This window comes from Takifugu flavidus, chromosome 9 (genome assembly GCF_003711565.1).
Source record: "Takifugu flavidus isolate HTHZ2018 chromosome 9, ASM371156v2, whole genome shotgun sequence".
Classification (NCBI taxonomy): domain Eukaryota; kingdom Metazoa; phylum Chordata; class Actinopteri; order Tetraodontiformes; family Tetraodontidae; genus Takifugu; species Takifugu flavidus.
In genome coordinates this window covers 13,560,547-13,587,187 of record NC_079528.1, presented here as the reverse complement: position 1 = coordinate 13,587,187, position 26,641 = coordinate 13,560,547, and the positions used below count along the sequence as shown (strand labels likewise).

The 26,641-nt window shown below is 44.9% G+C and overlaps 3 protein-coding genes and 1 long non-coding RNA gene across 13 annotated transcripts in view; 3 read left to right on the top strand and 1 right to left on the bottom strand.

Moving 5' to 3' along the window:
• The window catches only part of LOC130531043 (uncharacterized), a 70,931-nt gene extending 49,401 nt beyond the window's left edge, over positions 1-21,530 (top strand). The window contains exon 2 of the long non-coding RNA XR_008951996.1: positions 21,358-21,530. This is a non-coding gene — a long non-coding RNA (uncharacterized LOC130531043). The remainder of the gene's footprint in view (positions 1-21,357) is intronic.
• Positions 1,412-11,189, top strand: gabra4 (gamma-aminobutyric acid type A receptor subunit alpha4). Of its 6 annotated transcripts, none has more exons than XM_057042712.1 (10): positions 1,412-1,715; positions 1,812-1,930; positions 2,429-2,496; positions 2,720-2,940; positions 3,239-3,321; positions 5,051-5,194; positions 5,276-5,428; positions 7,571-7,827; positions 9,446-9,873; positions 10,099-11,189. In XM_057042712.1, the coding sequence occupies exons 1-10, from the start codon at positions 1,642-1,644 to the stop codon at positions 10,130-10,132; spliced, it is 1,581 nt and encodes a 526-aa protein (XP_056898692.1). In that variant the 5' UTR covers positions 1,412-1,641; the 3' UTR covers positions 10,133-11,189. The 6 variants fall into 6 exon arrangements, with proteins under 6 accessions (XP_056898692.1, XP_056898691.1, XP_056898693.1 ...); XM_057042713.1 differs by having other exon boundaries at positions 1,415-1,715; positions 2,720-2,772; positions 2,851-2,940; positions 9,446-11,189; XM_057042715.1 differs by lacking the exon at positions 1,412-1,715 and adding an exon at positions 2,228-2,336 and having other exon boundaries at positions 1,818-1,930; positions 2,720-2,772; positions 2,851-2,940; positions 9,446-11,189.
• On the bottom strand, positions 10,226-24,787 carry zdhhc2 (zinc finger DHHC-type palmitoyltransferase 2). Of its 3 annotated transcripts, XR_008951993.1 has the most exons (14): positions 24,577-24,787; positions 20,865-20,891; positions 20,513-20,607; positions 20,253-20,373; positions 20,083-20,152; positions 19,966-19,998; positions 19,537-19,657; positions 19,289-19,327; positions 19,017-19,149; positions 18,788-18,914; positions 17,916-18,002; positions 17,679-17,791; positions 16,738-17,584; positions 10,226-10,242 (listed from the first exon to the last, which is right to left on the bottom strand). XR_008951993.1 is itself a non-coding variant. In XM_057042726.1 (13 exons), the coding sequence occupies exons 1-13, from the start codon at positions 24,701-24,703 to the stop codon at positions 17,544-17,546; spliced, it is 1,134 nt and encodes a 377-aa protein (XP_056898706.1). In that variant the 5' UTR covers positions 24,704-24,787; the 3' UTR covers positions 16,732-17,543. The 3 variants fall into 3 exon arrangements, 1 of the variants encoding a protein (XP_056898706.1); XR_008951994.1 differs by lacking the exon at positions 19,289-19,327; XM_057042726.1 differs by lacking the exon at positions 10,226-10,242 and having other exon boundaries at positions 16,732-17,584.
• cnot7 (CCR4-NOT transcription complex, subunit 7) lies at positions 13,014-16,682 on the top strand. Of its 3 annotated transcripts, none has more exons than XM_057042735.1 (7): positions 13,014-13,179; positions 13,648-13,771; positions 13,858-14,051; positions 14,242-14,403; positions 14,507-14,651; positions 14,742-14,911; positions 15,238-15,373. In XM_057042735.1, the coding sequence occupies exons 2-6, from the start codon at positions 13,655-13,657 to the stop codon at positions 14,889-14,891; spliced, it is 768 nt and encodes a 255-aa protein (XP_056898715.1). In that variant the 5' UTR covers positions 13,014-13,179; positions 13,648-13,654; the 3' UTR covers positions 14,892-14,911; positions 15,238-15,373. The 3 variants fall into 3 exon arrangements, with proteins under 3 accessions (XP_056898715.1, XP_056898714.1, XP_056898713.1); XM_057042733.1 differs by having other exon boundaries at positions 13,015-13,179; positions 14,742-14,852; positions 15,238-16,682; XM_057042734.1 differs by having other exon boundaries at positions 13,014-13,771; positions 14,742-14,852; positions 15,238-16,682.
• Positions 24,788-26,641: the final 1,854 nt, after the last annotated feature.

The window sequence follows — 26,641 nt, the reverse complement described above, 5'->3', positions numbered from 1 at the left end:
AAATATTCTAACCTACATTTAAGTGTTAAAAATCTGTCTAATAGTCTTGGTGTTCTTCTGGGAGGCTCCTCTGAGAGTGAAAGTCTATTTCCAGCGTGCCTTTTTATAGTCCGTCATGACAGGGAGACAAAATGAAGCTACATCTTCTTTTCACTGCGCTACATGAGTGTTTCCCACCACTGTGACAGTGTAATAGCTAATAAAACAGATCAAAACAACATTTCATGTAATCGTGCGATATTGCTGCCACGTGTTTTTAACGCTGCACATGATCCATCAATCCACCATAGCTAACACATCAATGAGTGCTTGAAGATTTAGTACAGGTTTATCAAGCCATCATAATGCGGCTCTGACAAAAGGCAAATGTGATGACCTGGTTTTACTGGAGCCCCTCGCTCTCGTGGTGCAATATCTCCCACCCCAGCATTTTTTCCTCCACAGGCGTATGCATTACAATTACATGCGCTTTAGGCTGCAAATGTGATGATAGTTCTGCATCACAGACTATAATTTAAACAAGGGATATAAATGGAAAGGTCATTGTGGCATAATTAGGCTCGTGTGACTTTTCCTAAAACTACTTCTGACATTCCAGGGAAGAGGACAGATGCTGGATGAATAACATCCATTTAAGTCCAACAAGTTCAGAAAGTAATCATCAAATGATGGAAGGGTAATGGCAGCTTGTGTCCCCAGCAGAACATGTTTAAACTCATGTCCCAACTTGTTAATTGTTTCTTTTTTGAATCTATAATATTTAGTTCTGTTTTAGCTGCATGCGTGTTTGCTTTGGGGTTTATGTTTGTGCTTTTACCCCACACCTACTTCAAAACTAATCAGGAAAGCTAGTGTAGTGGAACTCAGACATCTTGTCTTTTCTGTGACAGGACCAACCCCCCCCCCCCCACCCCCCCCCCACACACACACACACACACACAGAGTGAAGGTCATATACTCATCCCAGGTGCAAAGAAATCTGTGAAGCAGCATGTGGCTTGTCCCAGTTCCTCTACTTGTGTGACTTGTGTGCCTTGTGTGAGTGTGTGTGGGTGTGTGGGTGTGTGTGGGTGTGTAGAGGTGGTGGGGGGGATATTGCGACAAGACTGACCCATTTGAGTAATACAGGCACTCACCAATAGATTCCTGAAACTAGTTCAACATGTAGGCTATGCTAGGTAGCTACAGGGGCCACAGAGGATGGTAGAAGAAAACAGGCATTTATCATCATTTATTCACTAAATAGTATGGTTCACTTTTTCTCTTTTTCCATCTATTAAAAGCAATTCAAACCTAATATTTGTGCCTTGACTAAAGCAGGCACCAAACCGGGTGGCACAAATAAGACGCAATAGGGAAGGAAAAGAGAGAAAATTGTTTCTTTTTCCCTCAACATGTTCAACTCCAACACCACCAACGTTGACAGCCTACACAAGAGTTGATCAAATCCCCCCTCCTCTCCATGCGTGTGTGTGTGTGTGTGTGTGTGTGTAGGTGAGGAAACTGCAGGAGCGAGAGAGGCTCAGTTTGCCTCCTCTCTGCGCTACTTTGCCTCTCTGTGTCGCTGTAAAGCCTCTCTTCCCAGGACTCAGACCTCTGATTTGGTGACATGTGAAGAGGCTTAAAGCATGGCATGTAAAGATGCTCCTGGGCAAGAAGAAAGAAATGGTGACTTTCATTTGGACCCTCTTGGACTTTTTCTTTTTGGCCACTTGGTGAGTCTCAGTGTGTCTGTCCATGGTGCTGAAACCAGATGCTCCTCTGACGCTGACAGGGGGGGGAGTTCCTAATCATAGCTTCTTTATTCCCAGTATAAAGAAAATCTCTGGACAGACAAAGAACGATGAGAGGATTTACCCGGAGAACTTCACCCGCATTTTAGACCAACTTTTGGATGGCTATGACAGCAGACTGAGACCTGGATTTGGGGGTGAGTAAAAAAAAGTGTTATTTTTTTAATTGAGTTTTTAATCATTGTTATATAATTTAGGTTATTCAGTGTTTCTATTCTATATGTTAAATATAATCTATTAATATAGTTTTTGCATATTTTCTGCACTTACATTTAAAAGTAGTCGATCTTCTGCTTGTGAATACCAAGGGGGGTTTTGGTTTTCTACGTTTTAAAGCTGTAATCTTGGTTGTGTGGTTGACCTGCACTGTGAGGACCGTAGCGCTTTACGGTCATGCAGATCCTCAATGTGACATCATGCTTTGTCCTCTCCAGACAACAGACGGGGCTACATGCACGCGTGTCAAAGCATATGTAATTATGTTAATGCTGTCAGAAAAGGACTAGCTCACAGAACGGGTAGCAGCGGCCTCCAAATTCATTTGTATGTCCTTTTGTGTTACTAAGCTGTGTCTCTAATTCCGGAGCGAAAACAAAACTCATTCGATTTGTGTCATTTGTTCATTTGCTCCATAGGTCCTGTAACTGAGGTCAAGACAGATATTTATGTGACAAGTTTTGGGCCTGTGTCAGATGTTGAAATGGTACGTACACCGAGTGTTATTGATGCTAAATTTACCTCAGGAGGGGACACTTTTAATACCTTATAGAATATTATAGAGATTCTGGGACGTGCAAGGGCAGTGCAGGAAAGGCCAGGTGGGGTCAGGTCTTAGTTATGAATCCCTAATCGCTACACTTTGCATCAGACGAGGACTCCCCGTCCTTCCAAGCAGTCTCTTGTACTGATCCCTGTCCCTGTCTTAGGAGTACACCATGGATGTCTTCTTTCGACAGACATGGGTGGACCGGAGGTTGACGTACGAGGGCCAGGTAGAGATATTGAGGCTCAATAACTTGATGGTGACTAAAGTGTGGACCCCTGACACCTTCTTCAGGAACGGGAAGAAGTCGGTGGCTCACAACATGACAGCCCCCAACAAACTGTTCCGCATCATGAAGAACGGCACCATTTTATACACCATGAGGTAGTGAAGGCTTCGCATCTGTTATCAGACAGGATCCGTGAGGCTCCACACCTAAACCCTTTAAACAGACATCGTACAGACGTGTTTTTTGGTGTCAATTGACGTCAAGGGCAAAGTAGTTATTCTGTGTTTGATTTGATTTGAATCAATTGAGTAAAACAGTGTGTGAGACCTATTTTTCAAAGCCAAATAACGGTTAGTGGTTAGCCGTAGTTAGCCAGACATTTTCTCCGGCAGTGCACGGACAAGCCTGTGCCTGCTTATGTTCCATTACAAACACTCGTGTGTTCTGAAACAGGCTGACAATTAGTGCTGAGTGCCCAATGAAGCTTGTGGATTTCCCCATGGACGGACATGCGTGTCCCCTCAAGTTTGGAAGCTGTAAGTACAGTTTGTGTGTGTGTGTGTACCGGTAATCATGTCAGTGATTGTTTTTAGTCCATTTCCACCTTCCTTACATATTCTTCTCTCCATACTCCGCTCTGGCTCTTCAAATTTATTAATTCACACACACACACACACACACACACACACACACACACACACCACACACACACACACACACACACACCACACACACACACACACACACACAGACGGAAGCATAGGTCTGTGCTATCCTGAGGCAGAGGATTCTGACCTTTCTGGTTTGCTTTAGTCCACATGGGATGTAAAGTCTGTTCCTTGTGACTCCTGGCAGGCAGGATGTTGTAAGGAGGAGCACGAAGGAGGAGAGGAGGATGACAATAACGGAGAAATGCTGTTTTGTCCTCTGCAATGTCACCACACTGGAGAATTGATGGCAGATTGGGCAAGTTTAAAAGCAAACTTTGTCATCCTTTTCTTTCCTTCCTCTTGCAGATTTAATTGCCAAATTGCTGCCTTTCTCTGATAAGACGACTGTAGCTGCTCCGTTTGATAAACTCTGTCTGAGATAATTCATTTCTGCTGACCAGTCGGCCCACTATGAACAATAACGCTGAGCTGTGGTTTCATTGTTCCGAATGGAGGATAAATGTTTAGATTCTTCATAGTATTGACACATGTTGTCTCCCACAATTTATCAAACTCTGTCCTTAATGTCCCATACAAGACTTTGCAGTAAAATCCCAATGTTTCAGTATTTAATTGAACATTTAAAGGGGAAAAAGGGAAAATAGAGAAGATGTGTTTGTTATACTTGAAAGTTAAACACATTTAGCATGTTGATTCCCATGTTGAGGCGCTATTAGGGAACATTTATCTATTTCACATGGATCTGAAATAACTGTGGGGTCTAGGCTGATAAACCAAACTTTAACTTAAAGCTCTTCTTCCCAAAGAATGTAGAATCAAACATGAGAAGGAATAGGTCATGGTTTCACCTCATCAGTTGAATGTATTAACCAAATGAGGGAAAAACAGTTGTACCCTATCTTTGTGGGCAACAATAGCATTGATGTCAGAAGGAAAGTTTTCACACAGGAAGGACATACCATGATCTATAAACATAAAATGTAAAATAAATAGCCCTTTCAATAACCTAACTTAACAGGCTCGAATTCCAAGTCTCTGAACACCAGCTGGAGTTCATATACGGTAAATGTATATCAAATATGTAAATCTGCTGAGAGTCACCATCTGTGAACACCTCCTGACTCTAAAGGAAAGAGACTGACAAGGGAGGCCAAAATGGCACCTTCGCTGGAGGAGCTGCACGCCAAAACACGCCAACCCCAAACCCTTCTGGCTAGGGGGCCACTTAATAGGAATAGTTATTTCTAACTGGTTGATTTTGCATTGCAAAATTTCAGTTAATTCGGGTTAAGAGCACTGATTTCAGTGAGACTGAAGTTTGAAGCCCTCACAAAGGCATCAAACAGCCAGCTTGGTCCTTTAGCTGAGGCCCCTGGGAACCTGCTTGAGTGGCTGGGGAGGGATGGATGCATAGCAGCCAAACCAGCCAAGCCCCAGGTGTCAGCTGTAGGTGTCAGGCAGGCGTAGCATCCACGCAACACCTCACCCATCCGGGAACATTGGCAAGTCTGGAGCTGAAGTTTCACCATGGATATAAAACTACTCCATGATTACTCAATAAGTAATCCCTGGGGATCTGGCTGGCTGCCCACAGATGCTTATCCTAAATCTGAGATGATCTACACATGGACCAAAGGCCCTCAGCACTCAGTGGAGGTTCCTCCCGAGTCCTCCAGCCTGGTTCAGTATGATCTCATCGGCCAGACCGTTTCCAGTGAAACCATTCAGTCGATCACAGGTGAGGCCGCTTCTTTGCACTTTTGCTCCCCCAACGTTTGAAATCTTTCCCCATCCGAGTAACTCATGTTGTGTCCTCCAGGTGAATATGTGGTGATGACAGTCTACTTCCACTTAAAACGCAAACTCGGCTACTTCTTGATTCAAACGTATATTCCTTGCATAATGACTGTGATCCTGTCCCAAGTGTCTTTCTGGATAAATAAAGAATCAGTTCCTGCTCGCACCGTCTTTGGTAAGTCAACACAACACAACTCTCCTCCCTCACAGCCCCCAATGTTTATTATCTCATTTCTTCATTCAGAGCTAGAGCGCCTTTCTTAAAGGAAATATAAACATTGTTTAAATCTTTGGTTTGGTTTGAAAGTTGCAAGTAGTTAATGATGGGAAGCAAACAGTGGATCATGCCCTATACCACACATCACATTCTACCATCCTGTTTAGTTATACACAAAAGTCTGTGAGGGACTCAAACTGGGAAATGAAGACTTGATTTATCCTTAACACACATTGTTTTAACAAATACACGCACCACGTTCCCCCGATTGTGACAAACGGACGTTATGCTGGCAACAAAAATAGTGACTTGACCTGAACAAATGTCTGGACAGGCTCCCACTGTCATCCTGGACGGTGTGTCATCCCAGAGGTCCATGTTCTGCCACCAGATGTGCCTTTGTGCTTCTGAAACAATACCTCCAGAACGGGATCAGAGCCATGCAGGACAGAACCTTAGGCAGGTTTAAGCTGAATAAAGGAAGTGAAACTCATTTCTCGATAATTAGAACAATAACTTTGAGGGAAGTGCGTAGCGATGAGTTGACCTTGAAGGTGGTGCAGAGAGAGACGCACTTTAGGAAGTTTACACAAATCTATCTATCTATCTATCTATCTATCTATCTATCTATCTATCTATCTATCTATCTATCTATCTATCTATCTATCTATCTATCGATCTATCTATCTATCTATCTATCTATCTATCTATCTATCTATCGATCTATCTATCTATCTATCGATCTATCGATCTGTCTATCTGTCTATCTGTCTGTCTGTCTGTCTGTCTGTCTGTCTGTGTCTGTCTGTCTGTCTGTCTGTCACCAGAAAGACATAAGATGGAAAATCCACCTTGAACTAAATCATTCATCAAGAACACAGTTACCGTTCTCCACTGCAGTTCCTCTACTGTACTGTGTGTACTGCCTGGGCCTGCATGTCCTTGAAAGGCACAGGTGGTGTGTGTGTGTGTGTGTGTGTGTGTGTGTGTGTGTGTGTGTGTGTGTGTGTGTGTGTGTGTGTGTTTAAAGGAAGCATATAAGTAGAAGTAGGGAGCGTGAGCTTGCTGCATCCGCTTTAGCATTTCCTCTTGAAACAAGGTCATTGTTCTGCCTGCCTGTGTGTGTGTGTGTGTGTGTGTGTGTGTGTGTGTGTGTGTGTGTGTGTGTGTGTGTGTGTGTGTGTGTGTGTGATGCTGAATCAGGATAGGCTCTAACAAGGCAGACCCAGGCTGTGTTTTTTACCTGATGATGTTAGCATCCCTCAGTGTTTCCAGAGGCACAGATCATGTACAACACTAAAAGGTCCATCAACGTTAAAGCACCGGTCAATGGAAAACGGAACAAAAGACTTTATGCAAGAATATCTTTCGGCACCGTTTTTGTTACATCTCATGTCTTTGGCACAATATCAAGGCTGCATGGATTCTGAAGCCAGAGTTTCTCTGGAGGTTTAAAGTGAGTGCAGTCCTGTTCTGAGGAGTCTATTCTGACACATGTTGCTTCCACTGTGGCTCAGGCCATTCTGTGTGGATTCATAGATGCATGCTGGATGGATGGATGGATGGTGCCTGGCTTCTCCCCCCATATCCCAAGAACGTAGACATTAGGTTGATTGGAGCGCATGGCCTGTGCAACCTGGTGACCTGACCAGTTTAGTTTCACCCCATGACTACTGGGATAGACTCCAGCAACCCTGATAACCCTGATTAGGAATTAATATTATACATCGCAGCATGGGTTTATCAATATATATCAAAAATACAGTATATTACACATTACGGACAGAATAACAGTGTATTAATGTGCTTGAAGTGACAGCAGACACACCCTATACATGCTCAGGCAGGCTTCTGGGAGATTCTGACCCATTGGTTACAGCCACAGACATAAATGGGGGGATTTCCAGCACGCTCACCTTGACCAAACACAGAACTCAATCGATTTCAGGGAAGAAGAAATATTTTGATTCAAATGATGTTTTACATTTTTAATATAGGGCCATAATAAAGTATTAACCAACCTTCGTTTGTCTATATACAGTATATACATATATATTTTTATTTTATTTTTATATGTATTGCTTTTTTTTGTCATTGAAGGCATCACTACTGTCCTCACCATGACGACGCTGAGCATCAGTGCACGTCATTCGCTTCCCAAGGTCTCATACGCCACAGCGATGGACTGGTTCATCGCTGTCTGCTTCACCTTTGTCTTCTCGGCTCTTATTGAATTTGCTGCTGTAAACTACTTTACTGATGAACAGATTAAACGTCCCAAAGGGAAGCCGGCCAAGTGTCCTCCGGTACCACAAACCACACCTGTGAAGGTCAAGGACACACAGGAAGTGCTCCAGGTGATGACTGTTGTCTTAACTAAACTGTTGACACACAGTTAAATTAATTACAGGGACTGAAAGGATGATCATTACAAGAACCACGAACTTAATGACACAAGGAGGTCCTTTTGATTTTTAGGTGAAGATTAGACAAGCTTGAATCTGAGAAGTATTGCTGGTAGTGACCACTAGGGGGCGCCACAGCGAGTCCTACTCGAACCCCTGACTGTTCTTGATGTTTACGTGTCTATTTTTTAAATTAAAAAAAGCATTTTCGAAATTATAGCCTTATAGCCTTCAGCCATGGTGAAAAGATATAAAGATCCTGCTACATAAAAAAATGTCCAGCAGTCCGTGAAGCCTATGTGACTTCATAGCTGTGCTGCTGTTACTGAGCTCTGCTCCTCAAAGGTACCAGTATTATGGGGCACTGATGTAGCTTGTCGTGGTTCAGAAACTCAACTCTCACCAACACCCACTGAACCTAAATGAGCCCATGGTGTCAGAGATGTCAACATTTATGAAAATGACACATAACAATAGAGATTTTATTCTCTGCGAGATGTTATTACACTTTATCTTCATTCTCCAGCTCCCTGCTAATCTCCTTCCTGCTGACAGGCACCTTAATTAGCTTTTTTTTTTGCAGTTAGAGGGAACATTGATGGATAATTCCTTTTAACTTGAATCAAATGTTCATCATCCATGATGCAGTAATGACAATGACAAATGCAAAATGCATGCAAAAGCAATTTTTTTGTGCTGAGAAGGGACAAAAGTTATTTGGTATTTACATCATCACATAAGATTGAAGAAGCTTTATCATTATTTTACCATTGCACCACATATTTATACAAGATGGTGCATAATTTTGTTTTTATGGTCCCAGCTGAATATGAACAACAAATAAAGTAGAATAATTTAAAGAAAAAAGTACAAGAGCAGCATGAACATCTACTTAATAAAACCTTTACATAAAACAAAAAAAAGTCACATTTATCCTTGCTAATTACCTGTGTGTTGGGTTCATACTGTCCCTGAAAACATTAAAACAGTTCTTTCAACATGAAACACACTAAAAATAAGATCTATCAGCATCGGGACGATTACCACTGGAGACAAGTCGGACATGAATAAACACAAAAAAGAAAAAGAACTCAACACGAATAAACTGGGAAACCTGAAATACAAGGAAAAAAGCAAGAGACAGAATGCAGAGCACATCTTTAGCTTTTCTACAGGAGGTGAGGGAGCACATGCCACAGGTGGGACATTACAGGAAGACATGGACAAGAAAAGACAAAAGTCAATAATATTAGTCCCAAACCACACTGGCTCTCAAAAATGACAAAGGTCACACTAGAATAAAGTCAAACTAATTGAGCTGATCCAACTGAAACCTGGCGCTATCCTCAGAGCCTGTGCACGTCTTACTCTGCTGCCACACTCACATTTCACACAAGCAGTCAAAATGAGTCAAATGTGATGTAAAAAGCCATTTTTGTGAACCAGACCCAAGCAGTTTTAGAAAAATATACATTTTTTTCAGAAACAAATCTGTGATTAACAGTTAAAGTGCATTTTAAACCCGCAGCCAGTTGAAACCTTTGTTTTTTCTATTTAAATCTCTTAACAGAATCCCGATAGAAGCCTGAGGAAACGCGTGAATAACAGTTCCCACCCGGCGTCCAGAGCTCAACAGAAAGCTCAGTCCTCTTCCAATATTTCAGGAATGGGAAGAGTGAGCTGCTCGCAGCCTCTTGTCGGAGGAGCCAACGATAGTTCCTCCTCCCTGACTCCCTCCAGCCCCAAATCTCTGAGCCTTCTCAGCGTGGCCTCCTCTTCCACCCAGCTGGTGAGAAACAGGCCGCAGGCTGCAGCGTCCACGCCAGATGTGACCGCGGGGAGGCCCTGGAACCAGACGGCCAGCACTCCGTCTCTGCACCACTTGCTGGGACCCAAACTGGAGCGAGTCCAGATGATGGGGAAGAACCCGGAGCTAAAGCAGACGCCCTGCTCTCAGCCCAGCACGGCGGGAATCGATGGAACGAGCAAGATCGACAAGTACGCGCGGATCTTTTTCCCAGTGTCCTTTGGGGCTTTTAACATCGTCTATTGGGTGATTTATTTATCAAAGGATACGATGGAGGCTAAAGGTGGCTAAAGGTCACCGCAGCAACAGAACTGAACTTACTCTTCAGCATGAAGCCAAACAGGATTATGGGATTTTACAGTAAGATTTAAAAACTGTAAAATGTAACCACAATGTCTTCATTTAACTTCCCTCAGTGTCCAGTTCAGCAGCCGTACTGGGAACAGCTGAAAGAACTGAGCAAACAGAAGAAAAACATCTGGAATATCTTCTTCTCCTTTTAGGCTACAGCTGACTTTAAAGACCTCCATTAGTAAACGAAGATTTTTTTTTTCATTTTCCTACTTTTGTATAACGCACCTAAAAGAAACGTTGTTTTGTGTTGTATCATTTCAAAATAAACTTGAACACTTTGCCATTTATTAGGCTGCACCCAGAGAGATTTAGCAAATATGGTGTTTTCATTTAAAGGGTAACGTTTGTTGCTTCAGCGCCAAAAACGATCAACGATCGGACGCAACGTTAGTTCTGACCGTACGCAGAGTGTTAATAATGAGCGAGCTGAGGTCCAGGAAGATGAATCCTTCCACCTGTTCCACAGTCAGGTGACGTGCATCCCACATTAGGTCCTTCAGCCTCTGTTAATTAGAATGAGGGTAATTAGATTTAGCCCAGCTATAATATGAAACCCTGATAACAGCCTGCAGACACAGAAATCTCTCCAGTGGGTCTGGAGCGTTTGCCCCACCCTTTGTTGCTCTCTGGGGACAAAGAGGTGAATTCAGCACCAGATATCCAGAGATTCACAGAGGCCTTTTTCAGTCCACAAGTTCTCTTTGAATCGATCACTCCAGAGTATCGAACGGTGAGCTACTTCCGTCTGGCTTTTGATGTTTTTATGGTCTTTATCTGGCTGGAAGATAAAAGGTCTCCATGGTTGTCTGGTAAACTAATCAGAGTATGTTTTACATGATTCTGTAATATTGATTTTAGTCTTCGGAATCCTGCTCCTCCACACCCAGCTGACAGCCTTCCTCCGTGCAGAGCCTCATACCAAGGCGGGGGCTGCACAGAACCATCACTGTCAACATCATTAATCACTGGAGCAACACGTGTGCACTCCCTCAGGCTCTGAGATCTACAGAGTTACATGATTCTGTATCTGTCGGCTGACTCCTGATTTTACCTGGGCTGCCTGCTTCGTAATCACAAAGGCAACTGGTTTAACAATGTATTATAAGCAGAAGACTTTAACTAATATGTAATAAAGCAAGACTGGTGAACATCAGTATGATTGGAAGTTTGCTTTTTTTATGTGACCTTGTACCAACATTAAAACATCCAGTACAGCCTCCGGGCATCTTGGGTCGGATGCTGCTTTCCTCCGAATGTGATGGTTGGAACCCAGAATCTCTGGAGCTCCTCCAGAGTGACCCCACTGGTTCTTGCTCATGTCTCATCCCGGGAACCTTTTCCCCAGGTTCTCTAGCTTGTTTCTTTTTGCAGCCATCTTCAGATCTGTGCCTCAGTACAACCCAGTCTGGAGCTCTGGAGGTTGAACTGGTGACCTCGTGGTAACTCCAATCAAGGTGTGGAAACACCTCCAAGCTGAGCGAGAAACCCCAGAGTTCAAGTGTTACAGCAAAGCGTCTCGATACCTGTGTCAACACAATCTTTTAGTTTTTATTTGATCTGTTTGCAACATGGAGGATAAACCATATTTAGAATTTATGTTTTTACTTTGTCACTCTGAGGTTTTGATTGTAGATTATTCGTATTAATTAAATGTAGAGGCAGCTCAGTCTGGAGGGGGCTGGGCTGAGAAGCAGAGGGTCACGGGTTCGAGTCCTGGTGTGGACAAAAACGTGAGAGGTCTTCTGGTAGCAGGGGGAGGTAATGGGACACCCTCAGAGCACTGCCGAGGTACTCTTGAGCAAGGTACCTAACCCCAAAAGCTAACATAGGGTGACTTATTCAGGGGTGTCCTCTGCCTACCCATATGCAGCTGGGATGGACTCCAGCAGCCTCCCTGTGACCCCGACAGGGATTTAGCAAGAAAATAAATAAATAAAAATTAAAAAGTTAGACAATTTTAGAACTGGAACACCACCGGACCAACATGTCCCTCTCCAACCTGCTGTCAGGACGGTAAAACTTTAACAGTGTGCTATTTAAAAACTGAAAATGTGTATTCTGCTTGGTTTGAATCAATTGATTCAGACCTCCTTATTACAATCCAAAGTCATGTAGCAGCACATTTATTAAAAAACCAAGGCAAGCAAAACAAGACAAAGGTCTGATTCAAAAGAGGGTCTTAAAGTTATAACAGAGTAAACACACACCACCGGTTCCAGTAGCCTTCTCCGGAGCGAGAAGGTCAAGGTCAAACGGCTCGTGTTCCCCAGCAAAGAACAGCGTGGTTGTTTTGTACAAACCCCATCAACATCGTGATGACAGAGCTTTAAAGGTAACTTATTCGTGTAATAATTGTTCCTTTTTTGTCTAACTTGAGTTGTTTTAGGATCTGGTGAAAGCCTGGATCATGTTTTCCAAAGATATTGAGTTTTCAACTGTGACAAAACCACATAAGATTCTAAGATCTTCTTAGGAGCACGCGCATCTGTGTGTGTGTGTGTGTGTCCTGTTGAAGCATCTCACTCTTATGCTAATTGATCAGGAAATTAAAACTGAGATCTTGACCCATTTGTCCCACCTTGGCCCATCTTGATCACACTGGGATATTTATCTACCACCTCCTAATGTCTGGACTGTTAAGAATCCATGCGTGGAGACATCCCACTATACAGAGCATTTTGAATGAAAAATAAAGTCCGTTTGGATAATTAGCACACTGTTCTTTGATGTTGAAACAATAAAATAAGTTGACCATCCGCAAAGCCTTAGAATTTGCATAAATTCTACTTTTGTCGTTTGTACATTTGACTTAATTGAATTGTGGTCATACCACTCATGAGCCGAAACAATGCTGAGATGAAACGGACCACTAACTTTTTAAATATCCGTGTGTATAAATGTGAGGGAAGCGGAGAGCGGCAGTAGCCGGACGCGGAGCGGCGACACCAGCGTGCGTGCGTAAGTTTGGGACGCGCCCGCAGCCCGACGGGGTGACGTGTTTCAGCCTCGGCTATGATGGCAGCCGCGGGTTGACATCGATACACTGAATAAACACTTTCAAAGTTAGCGGAACCCCCCTGACACATTCACGTAGACCAACCTAACAGTTTTCCGATAGTGCACAAAACACGGTTTGGGGAACGGTAAGTGGACGGAGCTACACTTGGCTTTGACAGTTAAAAGCGACACCGAGTGTGCGCGCGTGTGCGTGTGTGCGTGTTCCATGTCCTGCACACAGTTTCATCTGCACAGTTGTGTGTCTCCACACGGGTGTTCCAACTTACCTCCCCAACGGCCCCTCGGTACCGTTTGCGGGCTGTAGCCGGCTACATGCTACCTAACCTAGCTAGCTACGGAGACAACCCCTGCGACGCGCTCCGGGTCTCCGTCAGCAGCCAGGACCACCTCATCGTTCACGCACAGTGGGTTTTTAGATCAAAACCCGGCGGCTGTGGGCACAGATTGCGGGTTGTTTCAGTCGACATGAGCAGAGTGGATGTGTTGATGTCGCAGCGCTTCGGATTATTCTCCATATAATTTTGCTGCCTGTCCATGTCCTGTGAGCAGCTGTCAGGAAGCCTCTGACTTTATCCATATTGTCTCTCCTGAAGTGGCACTATGCCCGCTGCTACTGTGGATCACAGTCAAAGAATATGTGAGGTTTGGGCCAACAACCTAGAGGAGGAGCTGAAGAGGATCCGGCATGTGATCAGAAAGTATAACTACATAGCGATGGTGAGTGATGGCGGAGCTGGGCCACAGCTGCCCTGCACGCCAACACCTCTGCTGTGCATAAAGAGAAGCTGCCTGTCTCTTTCCAGGACACTGAGTTTCCAGGAGTGGTAGCCAGACCCATCGGAGAGTTCAGGAGCAACGCCGACTATCAGTACCAGTTACTGCGATGCAATGTGGATTTGCTCAAGATAATCCAGCTGGGACTCACCTTTATGAATGAACAAGGGGAATACCCGTCAGGGACATCCACCTGGCAGTTCAATTTTAAATTTAACCTCACGTAAGGCATCTCCGGTCTTTCTCCCATGTTAGTGGTGTCCAACACACGTCCTGTTTGGTTGTCTGTTATTCTGGATCTTCTAAACTGACCTTTTTGAAACTCGCTCAACTGTTCGGGGCGTTTATGTCCCGCCCTCGCTCGTACGTTAACGTTCTTTATGGGTATATTTGTCACGTCTGTGTGTCCGCAGTGAAGATATGTACGCGCAGGACTCCATCGAGCTTCTCACCACTTCAGGGATTCAGTTCAAGAAGCACGAGGACGAGGGGATCGAGACGCTCTTCTTCGCAGAGCTGCTGATGACCTCTGGGGTGGTGCTCTGCGACGGCGTCAAATGGTTGTCTTTCCACAGGTAGGGCGTGGGCGGCGCCGCCTCCGAAGGCTGGGATGGACCAGAACGCTGTGTGGGTTTTCCAGGGATTCTTTTCCAAGCTCCTGTCTAATCTGTGTTGCAGCGGCTACGACTTTGGATACCTGATCAAAATCCTGTCCAACGCCAACCTGCCCGAGGAGGAGGTGGACTTCTTCGAGATCCTTCGCCTGTATTTTCCAGTCATTTACGATGTCAAGTACCTCATGAAGAGTTGCAAAAGCCTGAAGGTTTTCCCAGTTTATTGAGCCGAAGCATCGATTTGTCCCGTCTCACCCGGACGCTGAGGCGGACGCCGGTAACTGATGCCTGGTTTGCAGGGCGGGCTGCAGGAAGTGGCAGAGCAGCTGGAGCTGGAGAGGATCGGACCGCAGCATCAAGCCGGCTCAGACTCGTTACTCACAGGCATGGCGTTCTTCAAGATGAGAGAGGTAGGCTGGAGCGGCAGGAATGAATGCAGCCTGATATGAAGCTGGTGTGGATTGAACAGGTGGGTTCAAGGTAGATCACCATCCCAGTTTGATTGAGCAGCTGTTTTCATCCGCGTGGCTAAAATACCCCGAATTTAAGACGTGAAACATTCCTGCAACTTACTGGACAGTTTCAGGCGGACGAGCTTGTGGTTCTGCCATGAATGGGCCGAATGGGACCGACCGGTGGTCATCAGTGATGTTGAATAAGTGCAGGAACAGCTGCTAGTCCTGGGAAAAGTGTCAACATCTTCTGTTGCTGCTTTGTGTAAAATCCCTTTAAATGGACTCTTGTGCCCGACATTATTATGGGCTGCGCTGCCTGTAACCCCTTTTCTCCCCACAGATGTTCTTTGAGGACCACATCGACGATGCCAAGTACTGCGGTCACTTGTACGGGCTGGGCTCCGGCTCGGCGTACGTCCAGAACGGAACCGGGAACGCGTACGAAGAAGACGCCAACAAGCAGTCGTGACACGGCTCCGGGGACTCTTCCTCTGGTTCTACATGCACCTTTACTCCAGCTTTGGACGCCAATGACGGAAGACCAACCCACTAGGATTTGCTGCTTGTCATAGGCTCTGCTCGCCACACACACGCCAGTTAATATCCCACATGTCCTCACACATGCTCCTGCTCGCTGCATGTGTGTGTGTATGAGATAACCCTTTTAGTTCTACAGTGATAGTGGCACTTTCATTTATCCTGGTTGTGAAGATGGGGTTTTAGTTTTCCTAAAATGTTCTGTAGAAGATGTTTTGCACTTTAAAGCTCTAACCTGATTTTATATGGAAAAGCTGAACTCGTGTCTGCCGCCTCTCTCTTCTTTGTTGCCTTCTCTGTGTTCCTGGTTTACATCGTGGACGTGTAAACCTCTCACAGCAGCAGCTGTCACCACATTCAGCCTTAAGATTAGCAGTTTTCTTATCTTTTAACCTTTTATTTATTGTGTTGGTGACCTGATAGCGACCTGGGGAAGCAACACCGCGGGCTCGGCCGCCGTCGTGCAATCTTTACGACCACGGCGAGACCAGGAAATCTGCCGGTCTGTTTATATGCACATCGTTCATATAAAGTTTGTTTGTATCAACCCAAAAAAAAAAAAGTGCGACTCCCTCTGAGACGGAATCAGCCAGTGTGTTCTGCTTCTTTGTAAACGGGATATGAAACCAGCCCACCGGTATTTCATCTTAAGTGTACTTGTTTTGCTTTTGCTATTTATACTGCTGTGTTATTGCACACGGGGGGATGTACAGTACTTAATGTATATGTGTACGCTTCCTTTGGAGGAATGTGCTTGTAAAAGGCTTGAAGGAGACAAGCACACCTGATGCAGCACCTCTGTGGTCCTGCCTTGATTTCAATCCAGTTTCATCCGACCTTTAAAATAAAAACCGTTTAAAGAAGGACCTCCTAAAGTCCCCACACATTATTCTGTTGGAGCACATTTTAGTGTTTGAATTGAATTTTGTAGTTTTACACTTATAAAAGGGGACTTTTACTCATTGCCGGGTTATTAAAGCTTTGATGGTTGGCTGCCCGGTAGCCTCTGGAAGGGCTTGTTTTTGTATTTGCCTTCTACACCCATATCTCGCTGCGCAGAATAGCTGCATCTGTTGAAATGTTTGAATCGATTCTGCATGTCTGTGCTGAAGCCAAGGCGCAACAGACACACCGACTTCCATAGGGTGACTCCGTTTGAACAGTAAAAAAAATATGCAAGGTGTTTTTGTTTGTTTTTTGACGATGATAAATATCTGTAAATAAAGGCTTGAAAGTTTTCTACCTTTACATCTCCCTCCGAACTTCCTGTTTCTGTCAAGGCCCCAGAAAGAACGTCACTGACAGGAAGTGTTTATTCACACACACTAAGGCTTCACAACTGTACAAGATGTTATCTCACATTGTTTCAAGTCATATAGAATAGAAAAATATAGACCAACACTCACCGAGGAGGTTTGTGTACAGGTTTTGACTCTGCCCGTAGCCACAGCACGTCCACAGCAGGACACGTATGCAGTAGCCTGATGTCCAGGCTGCAGCATCAGAGGGACGATGGAACGTTTGCTTATTGTGTGCTGGAGGCTGCCGGAGCAGAGCGGGTTTAGCAGAGGAGCAGTGACACCGCTCAGTCATGCTACAACATCAGAAAAGCCCTTATTCACATGATACTCAAATGTTTGTTTCCAAGTTATATCCTGAGATGAGCTCATGCATCATTTCAATGTTATCATGACATCATCAACGCCTATATTCATAGTGGGAAACCTGGACACACACGATACTCATGAAACTGGAGGTAATATGCAAAACGTTTGGCAGTGGCTGTGGCTTATGACAGCGTATGGTGTAAAAAGTAAATAGTGATCATCTCACAGATACATACAAAGCAGCTCAGTTGGATCAGGAAAATTGGAATTTAGGCCCGAAGACCAAATACATTCACTTGCAATAGAAGCTGATGCTCTGATCATGGGACTAAAATGCTGATGATCTTCGTTCTTATTACAATAGGTTATATTTCACTACCACCGGTATAAAGAGCGAAAGGAGGCCAGCAGAAAGCTGTTGGGGGAGAAGGACAATTCCATTCATGACAAAAGAGTGAATGCAGGTTTACGTCTTTGCATTTAGGCCAACATCTTCTTCCAGTTAGGCCTCATTTTCCATCACCATTCCTGGGTTGCTGGCACCTGAACACACACACACACACAAACACAGTATAGTTTCTATAGTTTATTTGTTCATTTAGGTTGCACCAGGGTTTTAATGAGACCCCTTACTGACCCCTGTCTTTGTCTGTTGCATTGTCACATTCTGACCACGAGTGGGCGCTGATGAGTAACCGGCTTTGAGACTCCCTCAGTGGCTTGGGATAGAAGTGGCGCGCCTCTGTTGCCCTGGAAACAGACGTATGTGAACGAGTTCTATGGGCCAAAATGTTAGAAATAGCAGAGACAAGTTTTTGAAACAACGCATTTTACGTTGTTTATTAGTTTATATTTATTCATCATCGCAACTCACCCATTTAGGCTGGAGCCACTGGGCGACGAGGGCTGTTCTGGATCCAGATTCACCGGACCGGTTGGGAACGAACATCCATCCCCTAAACTTCAATCCAACCAAAAACACGCCACAGAATCAGGTTGATGTATGGATAGTCAGAAAGAGCAAGTTTGGGCACCAAGCAAAAAGACTGGATGAATGAATATGGATGTTTGCACAGCGCAGAGGTGGCTCGAGATTTAAATACAGAGACAAAAGCTTTTGTCAAAAATAGCTTCAGTGATTAAAGTGTCTTGAATGATCAAATCTGAAGAAGAACAACTGAGGGTAGCACACAAAGGAAACAGAGACAGCGCTCAAAGAATATGAGAAGATGAGGAACAGCTCAGATGGATTTACTTTATGGAGTAGTGAAAGTGAGATCTCTACCCAGGGTAAGAAGCTAAGGGCCTCAGACAAACTTAGCTCCAGGTGATGTGCCTTATTTAGACGAGACAGATAAATGGAAGCTGTTGATGAAGGCTTTGAGGGAGAACATTAGTATTCCCAGAAGATGGAGGATGTCATGAACAGGAAATGAACTGTGGAACCTCTATGTTAGAGCCTGGGGTGGAGGCATTACAAGGTATGTCCTGTAATTAATATCCACATTACAGAATATTCTAGGAAATTGTTGAAATTTGCTTTATTTGTTGTTGTTTTTTCTGGTTTTATTTATTTTTTAAATACATTTGAAATAAAATAATTCAATCATTCAGTCAAATTGATATAATATTGTATTTCTAACCTTTTAAATGACTTGACTACCAAAATAGAACAGTAAAAAGGGACCCAGACAAACCAAGTAACTCAGTTAAGGAGAGCGTTCAGTATTTCGGAGCAGACCTTACCTGGAAAACACGGGGACAGGCCAGTATTTGCTTTCATTGCCAAAAACTTGGAGGAAGTTCTTGCTGAAGCCCAGACTGAACCCATTCTTATCTGTGCCATGGCCAAAAACCGGAGAGCGCACGGCCTCTGCAAGCACACACAGACTGAGTCACCACGGAAGCGTCGTATTCCCATTACGCCGTCTACCAGACCACCACCAAAGCCTGAAAACAGGCGGTAAATACACACCCAGAGTGGACCTGTTCTTACAGACGAGCCAGCAGTGATAGATGAAAAGTGCCGCCAGGCTGACTGAGAACATGGAGGCTGAGAAGAAGAGGAAGAGGATGTGGAACTTTGCCTGAGTGTCCGGGAGTTTGTTCTTAAGATAAACAACAACAGAACATCAGCACGGCTGGAACGCACAGCACGTTCCCACTCTGAGAGCTTCTACCACAGCAGCCGATCCCGCTACAATACTTCTACAGCTGCGCCACTAGCTGGCTACTGTCGGCTCATACCAGGTATTCCTTCAGTCGGAAATGTGCTCTACCTCCGGCCTAGTGAGGAAGATCAATACCAGAGTGTGAATACTAATGAGGACACATCCGGACCAGAGCTTCATGCTTAGATATAAATACAAGGAAATGTTAGCGACGATGCGAGAACCCATCATAAATATCTGGTTTTGATTGACCGATTCAGAAGAATTAAAAACCATGACATCTAGATCATGATGAATGAAGTTTCTGAGAGAAGAAATACCCACCATCCAAAATTTAATGAAGTACTGGAAATCCGTAGCAGTTATGAAAAGACAGTAGAGCAGCGAATAAGCCAAGAACTGCATGAAGAACTTGTAGTTGGAGAATCCTACACAGTTGTTCACCCTGGAACAGGAAAGTACTGGTCAGAGTGGGAAAATGTCGCGTTTACAGGCTCGGCCTGTAAGCATGACTGGCTCTGTTCATGCATGAGCATAAAAAATCCAACTTTTGACTACAAGAAGAAGAAATTCTTAATTTCTGCTGGTCTGCTTAGCGTGTGTTTCTGCTGGTGCTGGGGAAATTACAGACCAAAATATATAAAGTATCCAGTTTGTACCGTCCCGATATACGGGTTTGTGCAATACAATGTAAAGAAGCGGGGAAGATGTTGATCGAGCCGTTTAGACGAAGATGTGGGTGTCAGCACCTACCAGGGGCAGTGGTGATCCATCTTCAGGACGCATCTGTAACAGTCAACACATGTTGATCTGGGGGGTCTGAACGAAAACGCAGTTGTGTTTTTATTCCATATTTATGTGGCCTCATACTTATCGCAGACTGAACAATGGTGAGAACGATCAGGCTTCAGCAACTGGCAGCGCTCGCAGAATCGGATGGCTGAGGAGACACACACGGGTCAGACCAACACCTGCCCTGACCACATCGTTCTATACTGGCCCTGCTGCTGGCAGCACCAGTGCTGAGTACTGCGGTGCACCTCCAGAGTTGGTGCGCGTGTAGATTGGCAGGTCCTTGGCTATTCTCCTCAGGATCTCCTGCTGGGACTCTTCCCGATCTTCCCGCTGCAGCAGCTCTTTGTCAGCGTGGGACAGATGAAACTACGTGGGGCAGAACACACAAACAACACCTATGATTTATTAATAGGCTGTGTTATTATTAATCGTTCTCCCTGTAGAGTATATGCATGAAAGCACACACACATATACACACACACATAACGCACACACACACACTAACCTCCTTCAGGGGTGTCATTGGTTTGGTGAAGATGGTTTGCCAATAAGTCCAGATGAACATGATGAAGATGAGATGGTACACCAGCAGGTAGCCGACTAAAAACAACCACAAACAGCTGATCGTTATTAACAAGACCCCCCCCCCCCCCTAAATATCACTTTGATTCACTGTCAAGTTATTTGAAATCTCTGTGAAAATGTTAGGGATGGACAACATTAGTGAGTCCTAAAGTCAGATGTAAAGTGTCCTTTTTAACTCTGCTTGAGTTGCTGTTTCTGTGTCTGGTCCTTCGGCGTCTTTGCTACGTTGGATTGTATTTGATGTGATTTCTGCTGTGCTGAGTCTTAATCACCTTTTTCTTTTGTGTCCTCGATAGAATCTGAAAACAAATGAAAGGCAAGTCAAGATTCTGTTGAAACAATTAGGCAATTCTCAAACGACCCCTTGTGGATTATTTTCCAAATATATCCTATATCCTCCTGGTCCTGAGGGTTCTTCCTGTTGCTTGGTTGGCGGTCATGGAGTTCCTCTTTCACCCAATCACACACACACACACACACACACTGACCCGTTGTATAGTGTATTTTTGTGTGTGTTTCTGTGCTCTGTGCCTCTCCTCTCCTCTCCTCTCCTCTCCTCCTCTCCTCTCCTCTCCTCTCCTCTCCTCTCCTCTCCTCTCCTCTCTTCTCCTCTCTTCTACTCCCTCTCCTCTCCTCTCCTCTTCCCCCTCCTTCTCCTTCTCCTTCTCTCCTTCCCCTCTTCTCCTCTCCTCTCCTCTCCTCTCCTCTCCTCTCCTCTCCTCTCCTCTCCTCTCCTCCCTCTCTCCTACCCAGCCCCCCCATCAGCAGGAGGGTCCCCCTACATGAGCCTGGTCCTGCTCCAGGTTTCTTCCTGTTAAAGGGGAGTTTTTCCTCGCCACTGTTGCTTGACTGGGGTCAGGCCCTGGGATTCTGGAAAGCGCCTTGAAACTATTTTGATTGTAAAAGACGCTATATAAATAAAGATTGATTTGATTTGATTTCACACACACACACACACACACACACACACACACACACACACATACTCCAGGAGTTCTAAGCACCAAGTTTTTAACTGATTTGTTGCCACAACACAGATCCTGCCAACATGAAGCCAGATGCACCAGTCTGACCAGTTAGTCAGTGATGTCACACCCATCAGTCACAGTAGTTATTACAGATGTCAGTTATAACACGACTATGAGCCAACTCTGTGTAGAAGAGCTGATGCTCTTCAGTTCGACCAGCTGCAGTTTGAGCATCTACAGATGAATCTTACTCATCAGAAAGAAAATGATGGTCTGCATTTTCTGGAATCACCAATATGTCTGGAAAAGTAAGTGCAGATGTTCCACTGGGACAGCTGTAGTCTGAGATGGCAGAAACTGGATGAATCGTTTCAGAATCTGCTGTTCTGCTGACAAAAGCCGTGTCAGACATGCATATTTGGCTGGCTGTTCCCCAAAGGTTACTGCATTAGAACCATTACAGCCAAAAGCCCCTTCTTTTAAATCCAAAAGCTTTAGCATTAGAACCATTAGATTCAGTGTTAGAATCAAACCCTTCAGCATTAGAACCAAAAGCTTCATTACTTGAACCAACAACCTGGGCATTAGAGTTAAAAGTCTCAGCATTAGAACCAAAAGCCTCAGTATTAGAACCAAAAGCCTCAGTATTAGTACCATGGGCCACAGCATTAAAACCAAAAGCCTCAGCACTATAAAAATGGGGTATTGGCAACAAAAGCCCTAGCAATAGAACCAATGTACACTGCATCAGAACCAAAATCTTCAGCATGGGACTCAACATGAGAACCAACAACCTGGGCATTAGAGCCCAAAGCCTCAGTGGAGATCCTGAGTAAGGACCAGGTGACCAGAGGACTCTTTATGGCTGATGTTCCAGCCACAGGTGACCTGTGTTCCAGATGTCTGTGTAGATCCAGGTCATTGTATCCAAGGTAGTTTTCTCTGTCAACTGGACTGGTATCTTCTCTTGAAGACGTTTCGCCTTCTATCCAGAAGACTTCTTCAGTTCTGAAATCCCTGGGGAGAGAGCTTGAGTGTTCCAGAAGCAGCAGATAATTAAATTTTCTTTTTCTGCTTGTTTTGTCCCCAGCACTTATTTAGAGTTATGGTATTTATAACTTTAGCCTCCTGCAAAACAGGAATATTGCGCCACAAAAGAGGCAGAGAATGTGCATGTGCGCCTGTGCTGCCTCTAGGCTGGATTGCCGCTTCCAAATTTTCCCACATAACCATGTGTCCCTGAACTCATCTTCCAAAACATTCCTGTCAGAATGAAGGAACGAAACATTTGACACATTAAAACTGGAAAGGAAGACGAAGCCCCCCACCCCCCATCCCCCGGGCACTGCGCTGCGTTCAGGGCTTCTAAAATAACTGGGTCAAAGACAGATTTCTTGGGGTGAATTATATAAGGCAGACAATGGGATTAACTGAGATGCTGAATGAGAGGTATCAGCTGATAGTACAGTCACACAAGGGTCTGAGTGTCTCTCAGCAGAGCACATGCCGGCCCTGAGCAACAACGCTGCTGCCCCGCTGCTGCTTATGTCTCTGTCCCATGTGACATGAAGGCAACACAACTTTGCTCTGTTGTTGCAAACTCAGAGTGGGTGCTGCTGCGTTCTGTTGGTCTGAAGGGACAAACAAGAGCCAGCACGTCTCACATCGGCCGATCGGTGGAAGCAAGAAGGTCACGCTGGAAACCCGAATGCCAAGCCTCCACGCTAAGAGGGTTGGGGGAGCTTGAAGGCCACATAGAGGGTAGAGGGTGGTCATGAGTTCTAACATCTGTTCAGAATGACACAGTTTGGAACAGTACACCTCGGTTTGGTTATAGGAGACACTTATGCAGTGTGGATAGCCAGTAAACCCAATAAAGAAGACGAATCTGGAAAGATCTGGACCACCAGGTGCTGATCGTATTCGTGTTTACTGATTCTGTTGAAACTACCTGTGTAGAAAAAAGGTTCTGCATGGAGCTCAGACAGTTGAAGGCTAAGTGAGGTTGCTCTTTGTGCGCCTGCTGTTCTTGGTGTCCTGACAGTTAGGTGTGGGACACCAAGTGGGACAGTATGGACACCAGTTATGGTCTTTGGATTGCACTATGTTGCCCGATTGGCGTGAATAATAATTGAAACCGGACTTCCTGTGTACACCCCCACCCCCCCACCCCCCTCACAAAGCAGTTTGCAGTCGTCGGATTATGGGTGAAGTCCGGCCACCTGCTATTGTTTTACATGCCCCACACACCGGACTGTTTGCAAACAACTCAGTGGGACGTTTTTGCTCCCAGGTCAGCGAAATATAAGTGAAATGTAGCGCGTGCGCAGAGGCTAGTGCGCCGTCATGCTCACAACATGCTCTAGCTACCTTCGGACCAGCGCGACCACATGCATTTGATGGTGTTCTATGCAGTTGGATCAGATGTAAGACTAATAGCAGACATTTCTCTTTCTGGGTCAACCTGACAGTGGAGCACCGTGTTTCCAGATGATCCTTCTCAGGGAACACACACCTCGACGCATTCTCACCACTCCTCTCTATCCGGATCAAAATGTGTGTTCACTGAGAAGGATCATCTGGAACCACAGAAGACCATTAGAGAGCCACTGAATCCAGACCTCAAGCCTCCAGGGATGGAATATACTGATGTGGTGGTGTTGAACGCTGCAATAACTTGTGAGAGAAGCTCCAGTGATTATTAGTAGTTATAGAAACCCATACAGATGAGAGTGTAAGATAAGATCAGACGGGACGATTCTGCCCCGAGTCAGAATCAAAACGGTGAACTTCCCTCTCGGTTTAAACAGAAATGATGTTAGCACAAGAAAATGCTGCCTGAGCCTGAATAGACAGGGAGTGTGACTGGAGCTGCAAACACAAGATGCTGTAAAAAATGCTCACACACACACACACACACACACACACACACACACACACACACACACACACACACACCACACACACACACACACACACACACAGACTACCTCTGTTTATACCCAGGTTTGCTTACCTACGCACAGCTGCAGTACGTATGCGTAGTATGACCACGCCACTATGAGGACGATGAAGAGAACTGGGATCCAGTACAAAACTCTCTCACAGCCATTCCTGATAGTACGCGAGCCCGTCGGTGCCATAGTCTGAGCAGGCGGATCATTTCTTGTGCGCAAGCCTATCCCCCCTCCTACCCCCCACCACTCTCTCTCTCTCTCTCGTGTGTGTGTGTGTGTGTGTGTGTGTGACTGCTTGCAGCGGCGCTTATCAGCTTATTGGGCCGCACAGGCGCAACATCGCACCATTCTCCTGCTAATGCCGCTAATTCCGCCGCTGCCGCCGCCCTGTTCAGCCACACAGGCGGGCGAAAACCGGGGGGAAAGAAGGAGGAGGCGAAGGAGGAGAAGGAGAAAAGGTGTATACGCACGCGACCGCCTCCTCACGGGTTGCCATGACGCTCTTGCGATGCTGCAAGTCTGGCACATTTCTGTCTGCGACCACATGGGTTCAACAAGTTCACAGACATCAGGTTTTCATGTGTGCGCGTTTACAGGCAGCCGTTAATCCGCGGTACATTCAATAATAACAGGGAATAACACCAATAATAGTAATAATAACACCATTAGTAATAAATCATGATACAACTGCAACACATATTGAACATTATTTAAGTCTTGTCAAGAGCCAAGAAGCTTATCTCAAACTGTCTCTTTCACGATTTCTCCATGATTGAAAACCTAAATTTGACAAAGACATTTTGTTTCACACATCTCAGTTTCTTATATCTATAATTTCCTGTGTATGTATAGATATTGTTGTTTGTACAGTACAGCAACGAACCCTCCAGCCCTGACCTAAACCACCCAAACGCAGAGCGTATAAATGAATGTATGAATGCACAAGAGCAGGATGAAAAAGTCCTTTACTTTTAATGTCAGTGCTTTTGATGACAGATTAATGAGCTACGTTAGCTGGACGGAAGTTGTCGTGGATTTATGAAATTTCAATTTATTTCAAACATTTACTTTATTGATTTGAACAGTAAACGGTGCTGAGTTTCCAGTCTGTTGAAGGATGCTCAGCCAGAAGATGGCAGCACCATCTCACCTCGTTTCCTCTAGAAAACAGCCCGCAGACCTTTACCCCAGCGGGCTGCTCCCAGCTGGCATCAGCTATGTGACATACTGCATTAATAAACGACAGAAAATAACGATTGATGTTCAATCACTCTAAGCTGTAAAAAAGCATGAAATGATGGAAGTGCAGACAGCCTCTCTTCAGTGGACACTTGTAACGACTGGCAGGGCTTTAATTCAGACAAGTTTGATTCTTGTTTTCTTAAGTACGTCAGTTTCTGAGGAAAGCTCATTGTTCTCTGAGGATCTTTCCATATTTGCTCTGCTTCCATCCAGCTAACAGAAGTAGCTGCAGCAGCCATCCCATGCACAGATATAATGGATCTGCCTTAGTGCAGCACCAACAGTGCAGCCGTGCATGAATTATACCTCAGAACTCTTGGTGAAAAAGCTCATTGTTACCATCCTGACTGAAGATCTTGTCCTTATGGACCAGGTTGTGTAGCGCTTTGCTGCCCATGCGACATTATTGCTCGATCCGCTTCCTGGAAGAGAAGGAAGGCCGACAGTGAGGTCAGAGACGGAAACAAACCATCTCAGTTTGTTCAGGTGCAGCTGGTTTGATAGTGCAAGTGAATGATTACAGTGTAGATGCACAACTGATCCTGGAACAGCTCATGTGTTAAAAATTACAGGTCTCCATTTGAATGTGTTTTAACATTTATCAATCAAGGACGTCAGATTTCAAGGTTGTGTTCTGCACAAGGAGAAGCCAAAATGTGCATTTCTGTTGGATAATATTCCTTTAATATCTTCGTGCGATGGAGAAACGGAGGCAAGGACAGAAGGAAAAGCTGGGAGGATCTAAGGACGGTTGCAAAAATCTGGAGGAAGTAGAGAACTTTAAGTAAGAAACGCAAAGGCTGCAAGAGGAGAGCAATCATCTTTGGAGGAAACTGTCCTTCACCCAAGCAGCAGATGAGGAAGATCAAACATCACCTGAAA